At 40.0% G+C, this 27,981-nt stretch overlaps 1 protein-coding gene across 1 annotated transcript in view; it reads right to left on the reverse strand.

Moving 5' to 3' along the window:
* Positions 1 to 27,981, reverse strand: part of NOTCH2 (notch receptor 2) — an 87,635-nt gene that overhangs the window by 21,861 nt on the left and 37,793 nt on the right. Inside the window, exons 6-19 of the mRNA XM_050900506.1 lie at positions 22,609 to 22,842; positions 21,621 to 21,776; positions 20,304 to 20,492; positions 19,029 to 19,142; positions 17,727 to 17,840; positions 14,185 to 14,418; positions 13,573 to 13,683; positions 11,710 to 11,902; positions 9,971 to 10,116; positions 9,327 to 9,446; positions 9,071 to 9,223; positions 6,035 to 6,263; positions 3,385 to 3,586; positions 662 to 815 (exon numbers count right to left, since the gene is read on the reverse strand). Of these exons, the coding sequence (XP_050756463.1) occupies positions 662 to 815; positions 3,385 to 3,586; positions 6,035 to 6,263; positions 9,071 to 9,223; positions 9,327 to 9,446; positions 9,971 to 10,116; positions 11,710 to 11,902; positions 13,573 to 13,683; positions 14,185 to 14,418; positions 17,727 to 17,840; positions 19,029 to 19,142; positions 20,304 to 20,492; positions 21,621 to 21,776; positions 22,609 to 22,842 (2,349 nt within the window). The remainder of the gene's footprint in view (positions 1 to 661; positions 816 to 3,384; positions 3,587 to 6,034; positions 6,264 to 9,070; positions 9,224 to 9,326; positions 9,447 to 9,970; positions 10,117 to 11,709; positions 11,903 to 13,572; positions 13,684 to 14,184; positions 14,419 to 17,726; positions 17,841 to 19,028; positions 19,143 to 20,303; positions 20,493 to 21,620; positions 21,777 to 22,608; positions 22,843 to 27,981) is intronic.

Raw genomic sequence — 27,981 nt, forward strand, 5'->3', positions numbered from 1 at the left:
GGAGCTTGACACCCTTCTCCTTTGACACTGAATCTGCTTGTTTGGATTTCCTGGACTGAAAATGGCATGACCCTGTCCATCAGCCTGGGCTACAAGCCACCTTCCAGGAAGAAATTCACTTAAAAACCGAATCTTTCACATGTACATCATCTGAAACAGGAAATTACTACTTTGGGGGGCCACAGTATTACCTATATAGCTAAATAGCGTACTTAGTAGCCCGTGTTCTCTGCGAAAATACTTACAAAGATCATGAGTTACAAGATGCCTTTCTTATACAGGGACAACATGTCTTAAACCTGGCCTACCTGGGATTTGGCAGAAGGCATAAATAGCTGACGTATTTTCCAAAAAGGCAGTCCACGTAAAACAGTATTACTGAAACTCTGAGACTTCATAAAATATTTAATAATTCTTTTCTAATATTTTTATGGCAGAAGCTAGCTTCTTATGTCAGGGAGAATCAAGAAAGCCTTGACTCCCAAATCCAACCTTGCATAGAGTTTTTTATCTTAGAAGTGATCATGATCAACCACCTAGAGGCAAAGCTCTCTGGGATTTCCAACGCATGCTGTGTTCACAGGCATATGGAGAAAGGAGGCACAGATTAATGACACATGGGGAAATGTTTTCAGTTAAAGCACAGAGGATGCTTATTTACCCCTTTGTGAAGCTGCCACTTGACATGAGACATTGGGCACATCGCAGTAAGCACCAGTCCAGCCAGATGGACAGACGCATCGAGTCTGGGCTCCACTCTGGACACACGTGCCTTTATTCTTACAGGGAGACTTGTTGCACAGATCCGTAAGTGCCTGGAGAGAAGAAAACACAACATGATATATGATATGAAACACTACTTGGAGTACAAGTTCAAGAAGCAAAGAAAGGAAGCTCTGCAAAACTGGTTCCATGTGGCACTGGAAAGAAAGGGACAGTAATTCCCAAGTCTAAGCCAGGTGCTTCACTGACAGTCTCAAGAGCTCATGTGCCTAGGAAAGCACAAATGTTTAGAGAAGTAAACCCCAGATGGCAGCATCATTTCAAGAGTAAGCTAATCCTCGCACCTTGCTATGCAGAGGGATCTTTGGCTGGCTGGGTTTGAGAAAATTCACTTTTATTTCAGACTAGGCTTCTAGTTCCACATTAGTAGGAGGCTTCCAGCTATCAACAGTAACAGGTGCCCTTTCTTCTACCAAACTCCCCCCCATCTTCATTGCTTTTTGAGGATGACAGATGTACTCCACATTTTGATCTTTGCTTTTCCTTTTTGTCCTTAGCTCACCATACCTGCTTTTGGCCCCATTTGCTCTAGCATGGTCTCTCTGAGTTCTCCTGTCTTCTGAGATTCAACTGAAACCCCACAACTGTTTTATGAACTGAATATAGGCCAAAGTATACTGCTTTTCTTGACTCCTTATATAAAAAAAAGTTTCCAAACAAAGAGACTAAAACTCAGTAAATCATCACATGAAAGTGGAGTGAGGACCCAAAATAACTCTGTCTGACCTAATATAAACCAGCCACTAACCATCATTTCCTTTTTGAGCACTTAGTCTTCAAAGTAATACAGCTATTCGATTGATTTCAAGCTGACTTGAGGGAAGGATGAGGTTTTTAAAGCAAGTAGTACTGAATTTTGGCTGTAAAATGCAATTTCAATTGCAGAAAGTTCTGCTTTTCAGATGCAAACTGTCTCCTCACAAAGATTAAAGTAGAAAAATCTGTGCTCTCACAGGCAACCAAAAAGAAACTTGGAATTAAGTTTTATCACATGTAGTTGAGCGTGAATAAGAAAAACACCGAGCCTCTTGCTTCTGCATTTGTAATGAGTAGCTGACTGTTTTACATGCAAATTCTATAACTTATGAATCATTGTCTGATTTTGTGCTGCTTATTTAGCTTTGCTAATTAGGTCAAGCCAGTTTACCACTAAGACAAGAACTACAGTGTAGCTGTAATCTATAAATCTCTCCAATACAGCTTTGAATAGTACTTATAAATTTAGAAAGTTCTGATTCCTTGTATAAAATAAGTAATACATTATGATCAAGCTTCTCTGAACATAACGCAGACTTTCTGAGAATCCACAACATTTTATTTGGGGACAGGAACATTAATCCTTTTCTCAAGTAAAAACAAAGCAAACATAACAGAAGAGGAACTACTGAACTTCACAGTACTGTACGATCACTCTCAATGCTAATTCTCGCAATGAGGTTTAAGTGGTGTGCCCAGAATGCATAATTAGGGTAGCAGAGGGGTTGCTTTTTTATATCACTTCATTACTTTGCATTCACTTCCTCCATTAGCAATACCTAGAAGCAGACCCGAGAATTTAATGTCTAGCAACATACTTCTGGAAAAGCACCTCCCCCACTGCCACTAAAATGCTTCTTCTAACACCCACTGCTTTACAAAGGCACATTGGCATGAAAGCCAGTTGCAAAATTCTTACAAAATTGTAGTGTTTTCCAGTAGTTTAAGAAATTCACAGGTTTTGGTTTTTTTTTAAATGGCAGCACTCAGACAACTTATGAAGGAAGCCAATATAGTGTTTACTGTTCCAAAGCTAGAAATAGTCTCAAATCATTCTTGCTGTTTTGATAAGCATAGAATAAAAATAAAAAACTCTGATTTGAAAAATTAAATCAGCATTCTGTTTCCACTGTGATATGCCAAGTTTAAGGTTTTTAATAGGTACTGGTCAGTCATTTACAGTATGGGTTTGCAGCTCCTATGCTCAACAGTGGAAAACTGTAAATTGCCTGAACTTAAGTCTGCAAGTAAGGCTAGAGCTTTTTATTGAGGTTGTGAACAGGACAATCATGTCAGTTACTGCCCCAAGACATTTTCTGGCTTCTAATGGAAAAAAATCTACAATCAACCCAGAATAATTACACCTTCCTGTAAAAAAAAAAAAAAACCCACAGTTAAATTAAGGTCCTGCTAATCAGACTGATATTCTTTCTGTTTTGTGTTTGTTTGGCCTTTTTAATACAGGACTCTGCCTTCAATCAGGACAATTTTATGCTTCAAATGAAATGCAGCCATTTTCAAAGCTAACAGCTGTTTTTCATTTAAGAAGAGAACTAATCTAGAAAGTTCCAATGACATCTGTCCTCATAAATAACCAAGCATTTTTCTGCTCCTTGCAAACAGACACTTTCGATTTCCAGAGTTTTGAACGGGGGCACCTGCTCTGTCAGACAGAGGCGCTGGACTTATTTTTCCTGGGGCTAACAGGCCAACCACCTCTTACCAGAACTGAAGGAACAAGAGCTCTGCCACGTTTGGTACCTCACATCTAACCCAGTCCCTTCTGCTGTTGGACAGTTCAAACAACAGTGCCCTGTGCAGAACGGGCAAGAAAATGTCACCCACCTGACAGTTCTTCCCAGTATAACCCAAAGGACATATACATCGGTATGTGCCTAGGCTGTCCACGCAAGAGCCTTTGTTCAAGCAAGGATGTGAATCGCACTCATTAATTTCCGTGAGGCAGAAGGGTCCTGTAAACCCCACCGGACACTGGCAAGTAAAGGAATTGATCCCATCCACACAAGTACCTCCATTGAAACAGGAGCTGCAAGAGATGAGAACAAAGGTAAATTGAGACAAAATGCAATTAGCTCACAGCCAAAGCAGCACATAAACATTACTGAAATGAGGGCGAAAACCAGATTACAGGATCTTCTGACCGCGGGTAAGTTCCTGCTAAAGAAGCATAAATCCGATAATAGCAATTCAAGGGGACTCCAGCTCACTGTCTTTCACCTTGGCAGGCAAAGAAAGTAAAGCAGGGTTGCAATGAGTCATTAGCAACGGAGGTAACTTATTTAATAAAATCTTCCCAGCTTCAATGTGACCACAAACAGTACTGTACCAGGCAGGCGTTGGCTTGCTCAAACTGATAAATTTTATACAAATTTTACTACAAATTACAATTGTATTACAAATTATGAGAAACAAAACAATTTGCCTTTTTTTTAAAGCTTCAAAGGAGTCACAGGTATGTTTTCTCAAGGAAAAAGTTCGTATAACATGCAAAACACAAGCATGTTCTTCACTGAAATTATGTGAAAGTATTAGTATTGCTAAATCCCTTCCTCCTCTTCTCATGAGAACCTTAAGTCCTTGATTTGTAAAACTACTCATACATGCCTGGCAGAATTCAGATCAAAGGAATTATCCCCCTCCCCCCAATCTTCTGATCATAAGAAATTGTGCCAGATTAGGTGTCCTACGGAGAAGTGACTGGGAAAGTTAGGAGAAGTGATGCCTCATGCAAAATTGACTCCTTTTTCCTTCTAAAGAAATGCTTGCCAGGAAACTCCTGCTCCTCTGAAAATAACCCTAGATCAGACTCAAGATAATAAGTTTGATAAAGTACACAAAACGAATTCATGCTTGTTATCTGTTTTGTGCATTGTCAAAGTGTACTTCCATGAGAGAAGCCACTGACTCACTTCCTTGAACTTCCAGTGCAAGTTTTAAGTATCTACATTCTGACTATGATTACGGTAGAGGTGTCAACATTAACCTATTTATCAGAGATGTTCCTCTGCCTTGTGGGCTGAATTCTGTTTTACAGGGAGCAGAAACTGCTGTTTACATTCATGGCAAAACAAGGAAGAGAAGACAGAGGAACTGTCAATCACTTGGTGTGTTTCACTGAAATCAGGTACCCATCTTCAAAAGAAGATGGCACTCTCTCATAGGCAGCTTCTCACACGAGACACGGAAGAATTATTTGAACCAAATTCAAATTAGCCAACCATCATGGCGCTCTTAAGTATAGCTCAGTAAATTTTGGTTGAGAAGGTGTGACTGGTTTAGCTTGGCAGAGCGTTGAAAATTGCTACATCCTTCATTCATACCTGCAAGACTGGTTTCTGTCCTAACTGATAACGAGAACAAAAACAGGATGAACCTCAAGGAAGACAAGGCATTCTGCTAAAACAGCCAACATACTGCACTTGATTAAACAACTGTTGTGCAAATTAAACACACCCTCATCAGTGACACAATCCTGTTCTTAAGCAAAAAATGTTAAAATACTTCCTCCCCCACAAATGCAATTTTATAAAAGATAAGAAAGATCTTTTCTTTGTGTGCAGAACACACATGAGAATACCAAGAGCTTTGCATTTAGGCACCTTATTTGTTTCTGGTAACTAGACTAGAACAGACTATTTTTTAATTTATTTTTTTTAACCATTTCAAGCTTTATTAGAAATTGTTTCCATTTGAGAGTCTGAAGTTACTTACATCAATCCTAAGGAAGCTTAAAATAAAGATGCAGGCAGATGATGGGTACACAGGGTTAACTCTCAAAGAGCTTTTAAAACTACCAAGTGAACCATTTATATAAGGACCAGCTGTTGAGCATTTTAACTCAGTTCCACACCTCCCCCTTAGAACGACCTCAGGTTTTATCTCAACACTGCTAAACCGCATCCAATTTGTGAGCATTAAAAGACCTCTGATGATTAAACCTTTCCAGTACAGAATTTGTGGATTTAGTGTTCCTCCTGGTTGCTGCTTCATATTATTTGCAGTCAATAACTCAACTCAGGGATAATTTAATTTTCCTGCCTGAGAGTTGGCCATTGCTTCCATTTTTGCAGCTTTTCTATTTCTCAACACAGTAACTGTTCATAACCAATCAAGTATTTCCCCTCCTCTGTATGATAGTGGTCTATTAAAACATAAATAATTTATGTTTTAATAAGCTAGCATCTGTTACTGTCTTAACGTTTGTTAAACACTGTCATGTTCCTCCTATAATGGAACTAAGCTTCTAACTAGTCATGCAAACTGAAGACCAACTTTGACAGGCAACTGTCTTTCAGCTAGTATCCTGCACAAGGTAAGCAAGTTTTCCTTGCATGAATCACAAGTATGTCTCAATGACAAAAGGCAGGAAAACAGAACCTCATCATTGAAAACTGCTTCTGAGTAGGACTGACTTCAACCCATGAGCACACACTGTGTGGCTCCTCAGTGCAGCAGCACAGTGAAGTTATCTCACCTCTCAGTGCATTCATCGATGTTGTTCTCACAGTTGGTTCCCTCAAATCCAGGCTGACACTTGCACGCGTAGCTGTTGACGTAGTGGGTGCACGTGCCTCCATTCCTGCATGGTTCACTCAGACATTCATCGGTATCTGTTTGACATTTATCTCCATGAAATCCAGGTAGGCAGATGCATGAGAAAGAGTTTATCCCATCCACACATGAAGCTCCATTTTGGCAGGGATCTAAGAAACATTACAGTAAGTGTTAAAATGGGTAACAGTCAAAGGCCAGGCCTAGAGTAGTAGCTTTTAGGAAAAAAAGTATCACACAGCCCAGAGTGTGACAGACTACTGACAAGTTTTTCTGAGCCACTTTATGGAAGAGATAATCGCAAAGCATTATCAATAACGAATTCACAAGAAGGTGTGGATCAAGACCAAGGTTTAGGGCCTAAAGGTTTCTCTGCTGGGATTTGTTCAATCAAAACCGACAAAACTAGACCCAAAGTCTCTTGGTTTAAAATTCAAACTCTGCTTTTTTGACAAATGCCTACTGATAAAGACAATACAAACAGCACAGCAACTGTTTCTTCTTCCTTACCAAGTCCTATTCATGAGAGAACTCAGCCCGTTCTCTCTTTTCCAGACACCACTCAACACACGAAAGAACTCGTGTGCTTAATTTTAAGCATGAAAGCAGTCCAGTCAAATCAAATGTGTGTGTGTATATTAGTATACATATCAGCTCTTATGCGTTAGCACTTAGCATTTTTCCCAGTATCAAAGGCTGATTGGGGAAAGGCTGGCAGAAAAGCTCACAAATTCATACACCACCTTGGACTCTCCTCACCTCTGATTTTCTTGAGATTTTCTTTATCCCTATCATGGTCTTGCTACTTGTGTATCATCATCTTTTGGTCTAAGCCCCCCCCTACTACTGTATTCCTTCTACTTCCACAAGTACCGATCTGCCTGAAAGATCTCTGTCATTCAGTAGTTTCTTCCTGCTTTGCTCCTTCCACTTTTGGATTTCAGGCCCACATTCCTCTGTCGGATACTGCCTCTGAAGCCAGATTCCTTTTCTACTCTGCATTCCCTAGACCAAAAGCCTACATATATGAAGGCAGGGAGGGAAACTGGGAGGGGGGAGGAAAAGGGGAGACAGGAAGGGGGATGAAAAAAAGGTTACAGAGCAGGTTTTTTTAATCTATGACTATCTTTAAGTACTACTAAAATACAAACTGGAAAATGCAAATAGACTCCACCAAAAATTTGCAGTTCAACATAAGTAGAAGATCATTCTGTTCACTGGTAAATGAAGAGAACAGATGTGAAAGGTAATTAAAGCTCAATTACTGACTAAGAAATATGCTCACATGATAAAGATTTATGTTATAAGAGACACACCTGCACCCATTTAAAGGTCACCTGACTACTGCAGAGAAAAAGCACATTCAGAGCGAGACCCCTGGCAGCTATAAAATGTTGTGTCTATGGCAGCCAGCCATTTATGACTGAAGCCAAAAGCTGCACATTAATTTTCTGTGCCGCACATTTACTGACAGAAAAAGGAGACTCGAGTATCAACTTTTCAATAAGTTCTTGTTGTTGGAGGGTTTGTTTGCTTCATAGATTAAAGACATTTGGCTCAAGCCATGGAAGGTTTTTGTTATGCTAAATGAAATCAGCTGTAGCAGTAATTTGAAATTCTTCTTCAAGTTCATGGGTGTGCTGCCTAACAGACAACACGGGATGAATCTCACAGCTCTCAGAACACTTAGGAATAGAGAGAGATTTCCCAGCTGTTCAAGAGAGAAAGATGAATGCTTTATAAACGTTTTTATCTTCGGACACCCATATAAAAACTAACAGGACAAGCAATAATTTTGTTGGCTTCAGTAAGCAAAGCTCTGGGTGAATGCACCAACGTGACATTTTTTGTGATGTACCTGTTTGCTCAGAAAGAGGCAATCAAAAGCTCAGGTTGAGCCAGATGTCTTAGAAGTTCTTTCAGCAGTGCTGCTTTGGGGTCTCCCACGGTAACTTTTCCTAATAGATTTGTTTGGATCCTTCTCTACAGCAGTCATAAATTTACATTTTTTTCAATGCAAAACACAACTGTCTAAATTCATACCTAAAGTCTTTAAGACTTCCGTTTGTTTTTAAGCTATTCTAATAAAAAATAGAGGTTTGGGTTTTTTGTTGTGGTTTTTTGTTGTTTTTTTTAAAGAGCCAGCCAATTAAAAAATTACAACATTGTGAACTCCTCCAAGGTTTGATAAAGCAGTTTTCAAATAGTAATAGATGAACTTTAAAACACATGACACTTCTCAGGAGATTCTGATTTTATCTGATGATGATACAGAATATGCCCAGCAAGAAAAAGAAGTTACTATGTATTTGGTTTCCCTTGTAAACAGCAGTGTCAACGGCATGAAATTAACATTTGCTTTCTTGTACTTTAAACAATTTCAGTACTCATCAGTGTATGGGCTATCCTCCTGCAACTGACACCTATTCCGGAACAGAGTGCCTTCCTGCTGCTTAATTTGCTTTCAAATATGGATTAACTGGAACAGCAACAGGACCCACTCTTTCCAGAATATTAATGTCAGACAGAGACATTTCAGGAAAGACTGCTATACCTGAGTTTCCCACCACACCTCAATCAAGCTTAACGTTGAAATACAGGTAAGCCCTGCAGTGTTACTTTAACTTGGTGTATTAAAATTTCAGGCAAATATAATTCTTCATTTAACAGTGCTCCTTACTAAAGTATGTAAATTCTCAGGACCTTTTCAAATTAAGAATCTGGGAACAACTCCTGCTATCAGTTAGAACACGGTAGTCCATTTCTAGCAGCTGAACATGATGGATTTTGACTGCCTCAAACATGCAAGTCTTACAAAGCTGAGGTTTGGGGTTTTTTTTCTTTTTGGTAAGAGATCATAAAAGGACTTTCAGTATCTGTCAAATAGCAGTCATCAATAGTACAGCAAAATTATTTCTAGGAAAAACTGGAAAACACAGAACAATCTGCTGATACTCACTTGAAAGGCAGTCATCAATGTTACTGTCACAGTCTCCTCCAGTGAAGCCTGGCCGACATTCACACAGGTAACTGCCTTGAATATTATGGCACAGAGCATGATTTTTGCAGGGCTTTGAGAGACATTCATCGATATCCACTGTACATCTCTCTCCTGAAACATAGAGAGTCCAGAAATAAGACCCCTCATAAGCCAATGGTCAAAAGGCTCAATGCCAATACTGCTCAGCGTTGAAAGCGTTCCCCATCCACATTACCTTCCCAGCCAGGGGCACACTGGCAGGTGTAGCCTTCAGAGTCAGGAGATTCTTGGCAAATTCCCGAGTTCTCACAAGGATCAGGGGAACAAGGAGCAACCACTACCTGGCAGTTCACACCTGGAGAGCAGAAGGGGAAAAAACAGGAGAGTATGCTGCTAAGAGCTTGATGCTTCTTGGAAGAATGAATAAAGAGATTGTAACTTGCATGATCATCCTACACAGCAGTGGACAGCATTTCCATATTTGAAAAATCTCAGCAGAAGGAAAAGGAGATCAGAGCACTCCTCATGGGCTCAGTGGGTACAAGCAGACAGCAGCCATGGTATTTCTGAGTTTAATGCCCCTTCAATTCCCAGTGCATTTATGTATCTCAGTCTAACTTTCTTACAAAGAAAATTAAGCTGAGCTGCAACCGGGACATTTCTTAGTCAGTCCAAACAAGGCTTAGATATGGTCTTACTAAGCATTCTACTATTGTATCATGTCTACATGAACCGACTGTAATTTAACTTCATACAACCACGGCATTTCCCCTCTTGATTCCTATTTCCATGAATTTTAATGAAAAGATTAAAATGGCACTAAGGGTGTAATGAAGTGGAAAGGAAAAAGCAAACAGAAACTTCTCTCTGAATTTTCACCTTTGAATCCTTTCCTACAGGTACATCTATATCCATTCAACAGATCCTCACAAGTTCCTCCATTCTGGCATGGGTTTGATTTACATTCGTTCCCTTCTGTTGAACAATAATCTCCTATCCAGCCTGGGTCGCAGACACACTTGTACCTTTAAAGGCAAAAACAGCAGTAATTTAGAACATTCTGAAATAACTCCTCTACCGGTTTCTCCTGCAGATTAGTTTAGGAGAGAAAACCAGAAGACTTCTCTTTAGGAGAGCCCTAAGTTACGTTTAGATTGCTTACCCTAGCTGTAGAGTTTTGAAGATACTGAAAATAAACCCTCCCTTAAAACCACACTTCCCTCCGTTACAGTTTTCACAAAGCGCTCAGTCAACCAGCAATATGGTCAGAAACAGCAATATGTTTCTGCTTTGATAAGACCATCTCAACACATTTAAACAAAGACAGGAAAAAAAAAAAAGATTGAAAAAAGTGGAGGGGAACAATAGGTTCCAAAGATAACTAGACGGATTTAATACAAAGTAGTGGTTACAAATGAAAACAGCTGGCTGGGAGCAGGAGCAATCTTCTCCATCATGTTTCAAAATCTGAAGTAGAGCAGCACTCCACCCATATGACGTAGAACCAAGGACTTGGTGAATCACCCTGTACCCAGGCCACACAACACACACACTGGCCTCCCTCCCTGTCACGCAAACAAGACTTATTTTATCTGGCACTGAGCGTAAGGTGTAAATGGGCACAAATATGAATGCAGGTGACAGATGATAGACAAGATGAACCAAAACATTTGTTTTCCAAGCTTACACGGAGGCTGAATTAGCAATAAAGGCTGCCTTCCTGCCAGTTCCAGGGAAAGTGCTGAATCCTGCCCTACAGAGCTGCCCGCAGTGGTAAATCACTTCCTTGCCCAAGTGCTGACAACACTTTCCAGGATGCAGCACACATCTGGGAGGCACTGCTATTCCACGTACAGTTGGGAAGTTTCACAAACACAAGCCCTACCTCCCCAAACCTGTTGACTCCACAGGCCCTACGTTCCCAGACCTATCATTACCGAAAAGAGGTCTGATTCAGGGCTCCTGAAATCAGCATTTGGTCTTCCTGGATGGGAAGATTCAGAAGCAACTACTACCATCAAAATAGCCAGAAAGAGCTTTCCTTTTTTCTCTCAGGCATGCAACAATGTGACTAAAGCTGACAAAATCTCAGCCTGGGACAAACTGTTCGAAGCCAAATATCACTCTATCTCCTAGTGTCAAAAGTTGTCTGCCTGTTCCTTAATACAGAGTATTTGGGTAGCAAGAACACCAGTAGCCAACAAAGATAGTCTCCACACTCAACTTTTTAGAGTTTGATGGAATAGATAGCTGCTGCTCCCCAAAGATTCAATTTGGAACCATTTCTTTATTTTAACTGCATTCACTCTACTCACTTGAATTGCCAAACCCTCCCTTCAGACGGTGGCAGTCCACCCTGCGCTACATGCCCATGCAAAGACAGCAAAGAATACAATGCAGGACAGAAAAACCTATGTTGAAACAGCACAGACTGCAGCTGCTGACTAAAGGTCTACACCTTACTGTGATTATGTCATGGGCAGCAGGTAAGTCTGGAGCCTAATCTGAGAAATTAGAGAAAAATCAGAAGCCTCAAGTCAAGATGGAACTCCAGCCAAAGCAAGAAAAAAAAAGTATAGAAGGCAGCAGGTAAGTTTAATGTGACAATAAGTACTTACCCACTAGTAATATGCGTGCAGTTGCCATGTACACAGGGATTACTAAGACAGCCATCCGCCTGTGACTGACAGTGAGGATGATGGTAACCTTCAGGACATACACACCGAAAGCCATTGACTTCATTTATACATGTTCCGCCATTATGACAGGGGCTGGATGTGCATTCGTCAATGTCTACATTACAACGTGGGCCTAGAAAAAAAAGACAATACTTACTAAGTAGTATTTCTTATAAGAACATTTACTTTGCATGTCTGCGAGAACATACACTGAGACACAACTCAGCAAAGCCAATGCAGCGGGACAGAGCTTGCATGCCTCCGTGCTTTAACTGAAGTCAAGAGAAGCATTTTTGAAAGATGCAGTACTTTTCTGTGCCTGGAAAACAGCACTTACACTCAACAAGTATTTACAAACCATTCAAGAATCTCAACAGAATTCTACTAAAAATCACTGGTTAATATTGATAAGGAAGGCAAAAATCACTCAACTGTATCATGCTTGGAACAAACCTCTTGAGCTCCACTTGTCATAGCCCTGCTCTTCTGCTTTGAAAGTACCTACCCTTTGAACAACCAATACCGCCATACTGTCTGCAGTAAATATAGTTCTTGTGGTTTATTGCGCAAAAGGGACTCTAAAAAACACCGTTTCCTGTTTTGCCTGCCTCTGATTACGACTGCAAGATCCTTGAAGTAGTGACCATAAGATCTCGTGAGGCTGGAAAGCTAAACAAAGTGAATGTTGCAGTAAGTTGAAAGCGTTTTTAACATAAGGAAAGGACAAAGTAATGCGACCCCATGCAAGCCAGCTCTTTAAATACTGGAATATGCCAATTCATCATATTACTGAATTATTTTAGCAGCATAACAGTAAGAAGTCCAGTAGGATAACAAATATGGTATGCCAGCAACAAAGAAGACTGAAAGGCAAGAGTGATCAGGATCATGCCTCTTCCTGTGCTGGGGACTAAAGAGTACCACCATGCCAGAGCCAAAGGAAGGAAGGAGCGTCATAAGTTTAGAAAGATGCCAAGAGAAAAGCACAAAACACATGAAACCTCTTAGTGCTATTTCTAATGCATTTCAGATCAATTCTAATTAGAATAATTCAGTAATAAACAGTAACAAACATGACGAGAAAACTGTTATAAACAGTACCAACTGCCTTACAACGATTATTTTATGAGCATATTACTCTACATGGCTCAAAACATATTAAGTCCATTATAAACAGTGTTGAGATGAGCTTTAGTCAACAGAAATAGTCCTGACGTAGATCTACAGTTCTAAGCATGGATCCAAAAGTGCCTAAAAGCTTTTCAGCCCTACTTTTACTGTACTAGATAAGTCTTTATAATTTAAAAAGGAAACAGAACAGACCACACTATGAAAGAGAAGTACTGAAAAAAGCAGGTTATTCAGTTGGAGACTTTGGAGTGGAGAGCAGCTCATTAGAATACTGAGTTAATGCTTTGCTTTCACAGAAGGAGAAATACTGTTCATGGTCAAAGCCCAAGGTACTGTCTAATCAAACACCTCTCTATATTGTCCACAATCTCTCTGTCCCTGGAAAGAAGCTGTAAATAATAAACCAAAGTCACATGGGTTTATTTGTTATAAAACCAAGAACCATGAATTGGACGTAATTACCTAACAAGAATGGCATTTCACAGCACAGATTAGGCCATTTTTCTGCTTGGTAGAACATGCTGTAATGTAAGACGCTGAGATTCAAAGATTAGGAGGATTTACTGAGATACTAACTGAATCCCTTGCAGTCAGTGTGCAAAGAACAGCTTCCTTAGCTACCTGGATAACTATCTGCAACACAACTCAAAGCTACCGGGTAGCTGACTTTACCTGTAAATCCAGGTTTGCAAGCACAATTGTAGCGATTAATGCCATCAATACAGTCCCCGTGAATGCATGGGTTACTTGCACAGTCATCAAAGTTATTTTCACAGTTCACTCCTGGAAAAAAAAGTTAGATGAATAAGGAAGCCAAATCTTACAAAGACAACAACAAAACTATTTCCCAGAAATAGCCAAATTAAGAATCCCACCTGCTTCAGTTACACATGCATTGGGGCAACTTAAACAGGTGATGATGCAGAAGCACTGCAACACCAAGGATTGTCACCTGAGTCACTGGGTGCTGACTGAATATGACCCTGAACTTGTACTAAATGTTTAAACAAAAGAATAAACCATTTTGAACACCATGCCTATTTTTTTTCTGCATGCTTGAATTTCAGGAGTAAAGAGGAGGTAAATTCTTCCAAGACCAGTTGCAGTACCAGTGAGGGTTAGGCAAGCCACACAAACACACCAAAATTCAGCAAGGAAAAGTAATGTGAAAATGATACTCTCATACCATAAGCTTATCTCTGTATGCAAATTTAGCACACATGAGAAATAATTAAATGCTTGAATTCTGTTAGGATCCAATCCTTCCACTTGGGCTTTACATACCTGAAGTGCCCAGCAAGCAGTTGCATTGGTAGCCATTCACCAAATCAATGCAGCGCCCTTGATGGAGGCAAGGATTGCTGTGGCATTCATCTATCTGCTCACTGCATATGGCACCCATGTAGCCAGGATTGCATATACATGTGTATGAGTCAATTCCATCTTGACATTCCCCATGGTGGCAAGGATCAGGATCACAGTTGTTGATATTCTCCTCACACAGAAGGCCAGTAAAACCTAAGGAAAAATGATAAACAGGAGTAATTAAGAAGCTAACTGGTATGATGCTGCAGTGAATATAATGCAAATATAGAAAGAGTCATATCAAGAATCAGCAAAGTGGTAGACAGCACAAAGGGTAACTGGGCATCTCAACTGCTGCCCATTTTCCAGCCCTGGAAAACAACACTCTTCCACTGCTCACAGCATTACAGAACAACATCTTGCATGGAGAATCCTGGCATTGGAAGTGGTTACCTTCAGTTTATTCAGAACAGTAGCAATGAGAGGAAACATGTAAATCTCAATGAGAAATATTTACTCGCATCAGTATAAACTATGTCATTATTTCCTCTACACAATACCAGGGGGGTTGACTTTTTAGTATGAGAAATTACTATGAAGACGCTACAGAAACCTTGCCAAGGGAACTCCCTTGGCTCATGTCAAAGCTTCTGCAGCTCTGCTTATTAAAAAGTTTCTCGCCTCTCTCATTGGGAAACCTTTCAGTAACTCCAATCAAGCACCAACTGCAAATTTATGAAAGACTGCATGCAACCTCTTCAGTTAGGAGCAATGAAACAAGCAGCAATTTGGCCTGTTTCATTCTGCTTCAGCTGGGAAACATCCTGAGCAACAGAGAAGGACAGAATCTATTCACCAGAAGGGCTAAAACAATGGTTCAGGAAGCTCAGAGCAGCAACCACCTCCCTCAAGAGCCCCATTTTCCATGATGGAGCAGAGCTATATGAAACAGCAGAGCTATATAAAACCATTTAAAATAAATGGTTTTCAGAGATGAGGTTTTGGAGCAACAGCTCAAACTGCCTTCCAGCAGCTGGAGGTTAGGAAGGTAGAACTTCAAATTTCAAACATCAACTGGAGACTGATACAAACCAAGCTGCAGGGAATTTCAACAGCTGAAGAGTGATTCTCACCTGAGTATTATAAGTGGATAACAGGCTCCCCATTTTTCATACAGGTTTGTGGTTATTTCTCTGGTCAAACATACCAGGTGACGGCTAACATTTCCAAGTTCTGCGAACGTATGCATGGATGAATGGGTGTGGAAATAGGTGGGGAGAGGGAAGGGAAGCTAGTTAGAGAAATGGATATAAAAAGATGTTAGGGAAGGAAGAAAAACAAACCGGTAAGAGGACGAACAGTGGCAAAGAAACAAAAAGGAGGACATAGGCAAAGAAAAGACGAAAGACCTAAGACAACTCAAGAAAAGAAAAGCCATGATCTACCACTGGGAAGGAGAAGTGGAATAATGCCAGAAGGGAAAGAAAAGACAAAAAGCAAGCAGTAAATAGAGCTATCTGTACAGCATTTGGCCAAACATTTTGCAGTTTTCAATCACTTCGGCAGCTGGCGATTACCATTCAGGGAACACATATCACTCATAATGAGATTAGCAGAGCAAGAACATACTCAAACATTATTTTCCAGTAACTGACCTGTCCCAATGATCAATTCCACATTTCAGTCTTACAGAAGACTGTCAATATTAAATATAATACTTAGCATACATTCGTTCAAAAAATTATTACCTTGCCTCCTATTGTAGCTCAACTGAACCACTTAAAGATCAGATATATTTCTCAATCTCTTAACTGAACATACCTTACTGAGATACCATTTCCCTCTTTGCAGGCAAGAGTTAGACTAGAAAAAACCCACTTGAATATAGAACATAAGAATCCCTCAGGATGGAAAAAAGCCCTAGTACAGAGTCCCTCTTCCATTTTCAGCCAAAATACTAACCAAGGATTTTAGTAAGAGCTGCTGCTTCAGTAACATACATTTGGTTGCTTTCAGCCTGTTCCTTGAAAATGCTTCATACATCACATGCCTTCATGGAAGCAGTCGTCTTCCCTCCTCATCTGGGAAACCTAGGATTTCTGTACTGAAGTGGTTCCAGCAGTTTAGTGCCCAAATTCAGAATATGCTTTTCAAGGCGCAGCCCTCCACATTGTCCTCCACTACACGACCCAAAAGCCCCCTAGGCCCGATAAGCTCTGCACTCTCCGTGAATGAAAGCAACCAGACCACACACCAGCTTGAGAAAGACTTTCTAAAGATAGTTTCCAACTTTGGAGAAGATTTGAGCTTTTTCTTCTTTTTGCAAGTGTCAGCTTATTCTGCCACATGCAGTAATCAAAACAAGAATTTTGACAACAATAATTATTCCTCTCCTGATCAGAACTACTGCATTCCCCTACTTCCAACAAATTCATTGTTTCTTCAGGCACTTTGGGGAAGGGGGAGAGGGTGTGTGTGAAAAGACTGGGGAGGAATTTTTAGGCTAATCTCTGCTATATTCTGTACAGTGCAGAATAAATTAGTGAAGTCAAATTTGCCCTAACAATTTGATTACTGGAATGATTCAGAATTAGAAAAATTGCACGTAAGTCTAGCCAACATTTCTGGGACAAAGGTAGCTCCAGGAATTGTTCAGCCTCCTCCCTAATGGAAGAGCTAAAGCCAATGCATACCACGCCTGAATCTGCATCATGAGCAATGCATCAGGCACCAGTAACTGAAAGCAACCAAAAGTCGTTCCTTACTGAGAATTAGAGTGTAACAGCTCTGAACCCTCTTATTTGACCAGATGTCAAAATTAAGATAAAATATATCTACAGCACTCCTAGAGGTCTGAAGATAAGAAAATCCCATAATTAAACCTGACATTTCTAAATGTGTAATTAACCAAGCAGTAAAGGAATTTAGTGCATTCAAAAAAAACCACCTCAGTTCCATCCACAGCGCTCTCAAAATTTCTGTATGATGCTTGACAAATCATTTTAACTACATTCTGGCAGGCAGCTATTGTGTGGTATTTCTTCCAGTGGACACAATTTTTACTGCATTTCAATCTTCCACTTTTGACGTAAAATAGCCTGACGCAACAGAAATCAGAATACACAGTAGTACTGCTCTGTCCATCTCTTGTTCTTCAACCGTATACTATATAATCTGACTTGAAGAAAGAAAGGTAAGCCACAGATAAAAGGCTTCACACTGCTGTTTTTCCACTCGTGGATTCCACACTCAATACAGAAGAAGCTGTCACCTTCTGGGAAGCAAGAGATGGCGCTGAAAGAGGGAGGCCAGAACTCCCATCAATTGCGAACTTACTGCTGTCACAAGGCTTTCTGTACTTAAATACTATTCTCTGCCGCAAAGGACTAGAGAAAGCTTCACAACAAATGAGCAGTATTTCAGAGAAAGAAAGAAAGAATGCTGACACTTCTTTGACGACCCCCTTATGTATTTAGGTTACATGCAATCTCCAGTCCAGGGGCTCTGAACACCAGACTAACCTGTGGCACACTGGCACTCATAGCCATTGGGATGGTCGATACATTTGGCTCCATTGAGACATGGTGTGCTGGAGCAGTCATCTATATCAATCTGACACACGGCACCACTGAATCCTGAAAGGCAGAAAAAAGATGAAAATCCAGAAGTAATTTGAAGTAGTTAATCTAAATAGCTGCACTGTCAGGAATTACTTATTAGCAAATCCTTAAAACCACCCAAATATAAGCTCAGTAAATATAAACTCAATTGCATCATTAAGCACACACACCACACCCTGGGTGGACTGGTTCCTCGTCCAAACCACCAGCCAAGACATAGTTTCTATCCTCCAGGTCAAAGGAGCCTCAGCTTGAAAACTGAGATGGCCAAGTCAAACAGAAATAAAGCAGATGGAGCACAAGTGGTGTCCACCACTGAACAGTATGCCTGTCTATAAAATTGAGAGGCCACCAATAAAAACTTTCAAGTAACCAAAGCAAGTAACTTAAAATGAAACAATAATGCATACATCACTAGAGCCTTCAGACTAGAGTTACTACTGCAGCGTGAAACGCGGTACAATATAGCACTGTATCCTTCAATACACTTCTTGAAATTGTTAACGAATTATCAACAGGTTCTGCCAGATGATGCAGATCCTTAGGTGCTTCAAAAAAAAAAAAAAAAAACCCAACCAAAAACTCCAGGAATGTCTCTTGGAGGAAGAAACCAAAGGAGGAGCCAGAATATCATTAGTCAATAAGAAGGGATGCAGAGCAGGCTTTTTTCAAGTGTATTCTCAACTCAAAACTTTTTGTAAGCCATCAGGAAAACAAGTGACGTTTACCCTATAGCTAACATCGATCCCTCAGCTCAGCATTTATCCTTCTTTTCTAAAGTGGAGACCAAATCCACCTCCCTCCTCATGCAAGCACCAGAAAGTATACTGATGCAAAAATGGCTTCTGCCCAAAAACCTCAGAAAAAGACAAAAAGCATGCAGAGGCTCTGGTTTTTAAAATGTATTTAGAATTACTCATCTATATCTCACTATGATATCCACAATAACAGAAGTTATGCTGCCAACTACCCTTTAAGATGAGACCATATGTTTCTCAACACTTACGCAGTTACAGGCACAATACTATTGCAACCAATACATGTCTATTCTTATTTACCAGTGATTGCAACTCACACATTCAAACAGATGCTGCCCTAAGACAACAGAAACTCACAAGAAACATACCACCTGCAATCTCTCACTGGTTATCTATGCAGTTCTTGGTAAGGTGAAGCAGGAAGCTTCCACAAACAAGTACTTACCAGGAGGACAGACACAGAGGAAGCGGTTGACTTTATCGAGACACTCTCCATTGTTCACACAGGGATTACTTAGACACTCATCAATATCTTCTTCACAGTGAACACCTTTAAAACCTGTTTTAAAAAAAAATTAAAAATAAATAAGAAGAGGTGACTGAAAACCTTAGAAAGTGCCCTGAAAGTATAACTGCCTCTTCTACCAACGCTGAAAGTCTAAGCCCAGTTTCATTGCAAGTTTGCAGTTTGGACAGAACCCATGAGGTAAGAGTATACGCCAGAGGTTAACAAGGGATGTTGAATGTGTATTTTTCACCATTGCTGAACATGCTCACTTAATCAGCAGTAACAGGAGAACTTTGTGTTGAATTCACATCTAATGTTTTCTTCCACTTGATGAGAAGGGGTTATGTTTTAACACTTTGGAAGATATCGATATATTTGGGTATGCACCAATATAAGGTAAAAGGTAAAGAAACAAACACAGCAGATAATTTTAGCTCAAGGCTTTTTAGCTAATGACAGAGTAAAAGAAAAACATTAAGAAGGGCGAAATACTTGGGACTAGAGTTCCACCTTTCAAAACAGATTAGATATTAATAAAAACTCATTCTAGTTTTCATGGTATCAGCTGATCACCTGCAGGGGTCACAATTCTTTCATTATACTTTATAAGACTGTGCAACTGGCAACTTGCACCCTTTTTTTTTTACCACTTTCTATCAGAAAGCGAAATAGCAGACTACATGGGTCATTAGTACGCTGGACATGTAAATTTTACAAGCACGATTTCAAATCAAGTAACTTTTTTTACAGTTATTTCCTCAGGTCAATGGCCGCCTGCATCATTTGGGGTATTTTAAGCAGAGAAAAAACCCAAATACTATTATCCAGAATCATCACATACATATCTCAAAACACAGTCACTCAAAGTTTGCACCTGCTTTGCTTTCACAAACTTAAGTTTCTGCACATGCACTTTACCAGGTATAGTAACAAATATGTTCACATATACTCCAGCTCAGAATGCTAACTTCCTTTGCTGATGTAGAGGTTGGTTTCTTTCTCAGTCCTCTAATTGCTTTCTCCCTCCCCCACACAAATGCCAAGTCCTCTTGGCTGGTGCCACCACAGCAGGCTCTCTCTCACCGTTTCATTTAGCCTCACCCCTCTGCAATTTTGTGTTCCACCTCAGCAGAGCTGGCAAGCCTGTCTGTGCTCTGCCTTCTGATTTTTTCCTTTGCTGGAAGCCCCGTCTTTGTCAGAAACTCCCCTTACCTGGCATACAGAGACATGTGAATCCTCCAATTTTATCCAGGCAGGTAGCATCGTTTTGGCATGGATTTGAATGGCATTCATTGATGTCCATTTCACAGCGAGGTCCTGTGTAGCCCTTCAAACACTCACAGTGGAAAGAGCCTTCTGTGTTTACGCACTTCCCAGCATGTTCACACGGATTGCTGTTTGCTGCAAGAAAAATATATACGCGTGTGTCAAAACCTCTCCTTGGAGCAGGAAAGCCACAGTATTCTTTCTTAGTCATGGTCTTTTCCAGTGGTCATTCCTTTCTGGCAAGTAATACCAGGGAAAGACTGTTCATCCTTCTGGGGAAAGGCTGCTCTCATTGAAGAAAACATGTGGCAGTTACCTGCCTGTCAGAGGCAAGAAGAAAGATTGCCATCATTACCAATGGACCAAAGGAGCAATGCTGGTCCGTTACTACTCATGACAGTTCTTAAGAGGAGAGCATCAAGTGGCAGGGATTAGAGAATTAATGATGCTTTCAAGGTTTTATCTCTAGATCATCTTTTACACTTACTTCACTCCTGAGGCTGACAAGATGCCGCCACAGCCACAAAACAACCAAACTAGTCCTTCATGTGTTTTCAAAAAGGAATGGCACTCTTGCCCAAGGCAGACTGAGGACCGAAATTCAAAGAAGAGTTTCTTTCCAACACTTCCATGAGTGCTGGTTAGGTATTACCTTCATGCATAACACTCTAGAAGCATGAACTAGCACTCAGAAAACTATAAGCAAGTCTGTGAGAGTCCAGCTAATCCCTAAACCAACACAACAGCATGGTATCAGAGAACTACAGCTTTAAAAGCCCATGTGGTCACCTGTCTCAGAAGGCACTCAAAAGATCCAGCCATATTCTGGCTGTCAAACAGCCTTGATATATTTCTGCCAAAGCATGAGCAGCAACAACTCCCACATGAACCGCGGTACTTCTGTTGTACACTGCAGTTCTAAGGGTCAGCTTAATTATCGCATCTGTTTGCGTGCACTCCTCACACAATGCTAAAGCTCTCTTGCATAATGAAAAACAGTTAAGCATCTCGCTGCTTTTCATATTCCAGAGGCTAACAGTTCAAACGTGGACAGCTACTCTGACTCAGCCCTTTGCCCCAAGTCTCACACAAGATTTAAAACTTATCTAAGGACACTGAAATGGAAGGGGGAGAGCAGGAAAGGAGTCGCATTTATGTTGAGAAGCTATGACAAAAATGTGTATTCTTGCCCCTCTGTTAGTTCATAAAGCAACCGACCGAACTCCCTGTTCATGTTCTCACAAATAGCACATAGAAACTCACCCATTGCACATTCGTCCACATCCTCAGTGCAGTCTGCTCCCTTATGGCCTTGAGGACAGGTGCAGATGTAGTGTCCATTCACAGGATTGGTATCACACAGAGCACCCTTCTGGCATGGATTGCTAACACATGCATCATCCAAGTGGCACAGAAGACCTAGAGAAGCATCCAAGGGTTCATTCAAAAAAGTGAAATACAGCAGTCAGACTGTATGTTACACAATCAAATACTCTGTCCTGATACTTCAAATAGAGACTCCCACAGCCAGAAGCTTGAGCATTATCTTATAGGCTTCAACGTATAGACTACCACAAGGATTTCACCACACACTTATGAAACATTATATTTAAATATAGATTCTGTGACTTCAGAGGTGTCTCCAGCATTTCTGGAGCAGTACAATGGCTTACCATACTCTCTTCCTTGGAGCAGTTAACTAACCCTTCTCTAACCAGCATGATGGTATTTCTGACAGCTGAAAACACAGGTGCACATGCAGCTCACCTCCTCAATTCAGATAGACTGATCACTTGTATTTCCAGGTAGTAGTTAGGAGACCATCACATTTTTACCTACCCTACAAAAGCAAATTCTCCACTATACCAGTAAGGGCATCCTCACTCATGCAAAAATATCTAAATTTGCCTTCTAGACTTTTAAGTACAATTATTGTAAGTGGCATAGAGCAAGTCACCCTCATGCATAACTTCTCAGGCAAATACAGGTCCTGCTAAGCACTAGAAAAAGATCTGCTTTCCTTGCAATCTAAACTGTAATAAGTTTGTCTTCCAGCCTAATACAAACACTTCTTTGTCCTGAGCTACAGAGGTTTAAAAGGTTTTTGCTCATGGACAGCACGTGTTTCCTTTTGTTCTTCCTGGTTTGGTCACAAAGCGTGTAAAATAAACACACCACTTCAAGCAAATGCATAAACTTCAGGAAGTATTGTCAATTAAGCGCCAGACCTATGCAAATTTTCTGTCCTTACCTGCCTTTCCTTCTGGACAAATGCATGAAAAAGAAGCCACTCGATCAATGCAAGTCGATCCATTAGCACAGGAGGCAGTGAAGCAATCATCAATGTTCTTACTGCAGTCGTCCCCGCTCCAACCATTGACACAGACACAGGCATAGCCGCCATTGTGGTTGGTGCAAGTACCTCCATTCTGACAAGCGTTGGGCTGGAGCTGACATTCATCAACATCTTCAGTGCAAAACTGGCCTGATGCACAGACAGACACAAGTTTAATAAAAGTTCAGACACTCGGACACAAGAAGACTCTTGCACAGACAACATAACCACTGTAGTCCAACTTGACTGCCACTTCTTATTTCGAGGTCATTCGAGCCTGAGAACTTTCAACAACGTTGTCATCAAATTAGGCAAAAGACAACTGGCATCCATACACAACCTCAATGCAGGAGCTGAACTGCAAATAACTTTGGAAAGGTACAGTGTGAGAGCCAGCAGGCAGCCTGCAGTATATGAAGATACATCTGTGAGGATGTGAGAAGCAGAAAGAATGAAGGTCTGCCTGCAGAGCAGCCAGAGGGACTAAGAAGAAAGAAGATGGCCTCACAAGAAAATCTTGGCCAAAGCCGTGTCAGCAGGCCAGCAGCAAAGTAACTCTTGTCAGTAGAACTTAATTCTTTCCTATAGAATTATGCAATGAATATTACTTGATGAGGAAGAATAGAATTCTTGAGACTCCTCTACCTAAAATACTCCTTTTCCTACCCCCAGGTATTTCCACAGACAACAACAAATAGTTGGGGTTTTTTGGCTGTTGGTTATTGGGGTTTTTTTAAGAAACAAAATAAATACTTCAATAAAATGCTTTAATGACCGGAGATATTGGAGGGAAGAAAACAAATGCACACTATATCAGGGAGTTTTAAGGAAAAGGACCACCGGACCACTAAGTATGAAGTCAGTTTCACAAGATACTGAATTTCACAGTCACATCTATAGGAAGCTCTGCAAGTCACATTTACTAAAGTACTTATTTATCCAAATCCACCTTGCTTTGACATCAAGATCTGGAGAACCTACCACTTGCATCAATATTTTGTTTCAACACTTACTCATCTTCCTGATTAAAATTGCATGGTTTACTTTTAAGCTGAAATTGTTCAGCTTAAGTTTCAAAGTCATTAATTCTTATTTTGAGTTTCTTCAACAGATAAAACCTAATGACTAAGCACCAGCTAGTTTCTCCCAGGCTGGCATACGAGTGCACATGTGCAACCACAGAGTACTGGTCACAGTCCACAATCTTCTTTTTGATAAACTATTTCTCCCCTTTCTCTTATAGTAAGAACTCTCCAGCACTGAAAGCTTTTTTTTTTTTTTTACACTTCCTTATAACTTGCTTTTACCACCCTTCCTAAAATGTTGATACGATGTATGTAGCACCAAAAGACCGCCCTTTATCAGAGAATAAGATTAGATTTGTTTGATTTGGGTTTTTTTCCCCCCTCTGGCTGACACCATCAACTCCCTCCCTAGCTTGCAGCAGCTTTCCATTATTTGAGTGAAGACTCTTAAATAACTGTGTTGCTACTACCAATATCCTCCCATTTGTCATCTCCAGCTACTGTATCAGCTGCACACTTACATTTGCCTGGAATTCCCCCCGTATTCCAAGAAAGAGAAATTCAAGAGCAGGCCACAGATCTTCCCTGCCAATTTGCCTAGGCCCCAGTTTATTCAGGTTTGCCAATTTAAAAATACTTATTAGATGTTGCCTAACAGTCACCTTGTTTATTAATGGCCCAGAAATTACAATGCAAATGCACACCCCCACCCTCTTCCAATACACAGAACTGAAACATTTATTGTTGGCAGGAATGTGAAAATGTTCAGTCTGAACCATCTCCATCTACTATATTGAAATCATGATTCCTTTTGTTTTCAAAGTACTTAAATAAATCTTAGCCTTTGGTCCTGTGAGCTCTGGATTTTTTTGCCTTAGTGGCAAAGAAGTAACATTATTTAAAAAAAAAAAAAAAAAAAAAAAAAGAAGTTGCACAACTGACTTTGTTCTGTGCATCTGTTCCTTCCTCCAGCAGGACTACTTCAAAACAAGGATTTTATCACTTGAAAAAAGTAACAAAATTTTAACAGTAATAATAATTACAATAGAGTTTTCAGAATGAATCCTCACTTCCCAGTTTACTTAGTAGAACAGTTGGGGGGAAATTTAACACTTCATATTGTTATCTGCAAAACATAGCTCTCTACATTATGAAAAAACAAAACCAGACATTTGTCATAATACAAGTCGTTTGTTCATTAGCTTTCGATATTAGCTTATCAGTAACCAAACTGAAAAGAGCCAGTTATCTCAGACTGGTTCCTAGTAGTCGTGTGTGTATCGCAACTCAACACAACTGACTTCCTTTAAAAAAAAAAAAATCAAGATGTTATTTGCTTATTATAATTTTCCTTCTTTTCTTGGAGGGGGCCCAACCCAGATGAAAGAACGTACTCTCTGACGAACACTCATCTGTAGCGCAATCATTTTGCAGAAGCGTTCTTGCAGCATTTACATCCTCCTTTTGACTGCAGCCAATTTAAACACGGTATCACTAAAGCGTGAAGAGTTTTCAGCGCTGAAGTTGCCACACCACTCTGGATTGTTATGCCTCTCTCAAAATCACTTGCCTTGTGGCTGGCTGAATAGAACTCCTGAAATACAACGTTTTCTGGGGCTTTTTTGGTGGATTGGAGGGGTGTGTGTCTGTGCATGTTTGTGCTTTGGTTTTTTTTTTTGGTTTTTTTTTTTTTTTTTAAGAAAAGATGGGCAAACTACTCCCTCATATAAATGCTCTTGGTCTGTTTTTAACTTCTCATTTCAAGTGTCATTAGTAATATCAACACTTAGGATTTTTTTTTTTATATATTTTTTTTTCCTAGCACTTATTCTCCACTTCTAGAAAGGACAGTACCAAATAACATCACTGATGTCCTTGGAATAACCTTATGTCCTAGGCTATTCCACATGTCCGCAGCCCTAAACTAAAACAAACTTTTAAAAGGTATATCAATGTCTCCACAAGAGGAGAAAAAAAGCAGAGCTTAAACTTCTTTGAGCAATTCAACTGTATTTCAAGAACATACCACATTTGAGCTCCTTAAATTTGATCATCACCTAGCTTCTCAGATTTCCAATACTCCTTTTGCAGCTACCAGATCACAATCATACTTGTGTTTAATTATGAATATGAATCAAACAGAGCTCCATCTTAATACAGTTTGTTTCAAAAACAAAGGAAATTCAACTCAATATATTAGGGGCATAAATGAGCAATTAACTAGTGCATTTTACTATTGAGTATTTTAATGAAAAAAACTTGTTCTTTATTGAAGTTATAATTGAAATCCAGATTCAACTTCTGGGCAAAAATATATGAATCAAAAGCAACATAGGACAAGCAGAGCATATCAATCTAACTACACTAATAAGTACTCAGTCTCATCACCATCAGGCAATGTAAGTGTAATAGTTTTTGAAAGATTTTGGAACTATGTTTTAAAATACTGCAAATCCCAGACTAAAGTCCAAGGTGCTCACATTTCTTAACTGGAGCTGGTGAATTGGCAAGAATGCAAAGCAATTTCAAGTTCATTGAAAATGCTTGAGCCCTTATTGCTGAAGTGGGGCTTGAGTGGCTTGGAAATGCATTCTGTAGCCCGAAATCTTCAAAAGGGAGAAAATAAAGGGTTTTTTACATACCCTATGGTTGCTTATATGGTGTTTTTGAATCTTTAGGTGTTAACAACATGGGATTAATGGTCAATATTGTAATTCTTCAACACAGGTTTTTGGAAGGGGTTTTTCGTTGGGGTTTTTTTTGTTGTTGCTGTTGTTTGTTTGGGTTTTTTTTTTTTGTTGCTTTGTTTGTTTTCCCCCAGAAGCGAGCACACACATTTGTAAATGGCTTTCAAGACTGCCCTCCCTCAAAGCAGTATCATGACTTAATTCTTAGCAGGTGTCGTGGTTTAACCCCAGTCAGCAACTAAGTTATCAACATCATTCTCACACTAAATCCAAAACACAGCACTGTACCAGCTACTAAGAAGAAAGTTAACTCTGTCCCAGCCGAAACCAGGACAGCAGGACTGCAGGATGGCCACAACCTCTCATTTTCCCGAAAAGGGCTGACGTGCCCTCAGTAGAGACTTCAACTCCTTTTGCAAATGAGAGAAATAGATTAATATTTTGGGCAGGTGCTGCAAAGAAAAGATTTGATGCTTCTGTTGTGAGCGACCTAGGTCTTCAATGTAGTGTAACAGGATTTAATTCTAAAACTTCTCAATGAATATTCTGCACAAGGCTTCTCTCTGCCAGGTTGGTTAGGCAGATTTAAATCAAATGAGACAAAAGATCTCTGAAAGTTTACTTAAGGCATGCTGTTTTGACTTAATTGTAACTGAACCAAGTATATTTATTTGTAGCCATTTGTACTTGGTAAGCTTGTTTTCTGCTTGTTAAGAGTTTTAGGAAGAATCAAGTCTTTCATTCACAGAACTGAAATTCAACTTCCAAGTGCAAACTCCATTATGAATTGTACAGTGTAATACACCCCTTCATAGCCCTAGTGCTTCTGAATGCCACAACCACTTCAGCTAAATGTTAATTCATTTAGCTGTAAGTTTCTGTGGGTATTTCTTCTCTTGTGCTCTTGCTAGTTTCAATTATATTTCTAAAAGAAACATATGAAATATAGGGTGAACTAGTGAAGGCAAGCGCAAATACACTAACTGTACAATATTTTAATGGAAATGTAGAAACATACGTATCAAATACAACAAGAAAGGAAATACAAATTACTCCAAGAAGCTAATAAAAGCCTAACCTGACCTTGATATTTGCAGAGCCTGAGAAATCAGCAAAATGCCGACTCAGGTTCTGAGTGACCTTGTACAAAGTAAATAGCTAGTCCATGTGGCATTTCAAAATTGAAAACTAGAAGTAGAAAAAGGGAACAGCCTTCAACTCTTAGCACTTTTTGCCCACTATGAAACTAAGTTACTTCCTGCATATTTCCCCTCAGAAAAGCCATATGGAGTAAGACAGCCATGGGAGCAATCAAAGCAGCAAACGTTTTCAGACCAGCAGGAACTGGACAGGAACTCCGGGAACTTCTCTTTAGGCAGACACAGGATTGAGTAGTTCAAGGTCCCTCAAGTAATTGTACCAGATTTCATTGATGAGAAACAGCCAGCCGCTTCTCCTAGAGGTCTTTATGTTAAAAAGCCAATAAAGCCTGATTTATAAGAGGCAGACAGCACATAAAATGAGTGCAGTCCTACACTGAAAAAGTAGAGCATTAGCTTGAGCAAGTAAGAAACCAA

Source organism: Gymnogyps californianus, chromosome 8 (genome assembly GCF_018139145.2).
Source record: "Gymnogyps californianus isolate 813 chromosome 8, ASM1813914v2, whole genome shotgun sequence".
In the NCBI taxonomy this organism is placed as follows: domain Eukaryota; kingdom Metazoa; phylum Chordata; class Aves; order Accipitriformes; family Cathartidae; genus Gymnogyps; species Gymnogyps californianus.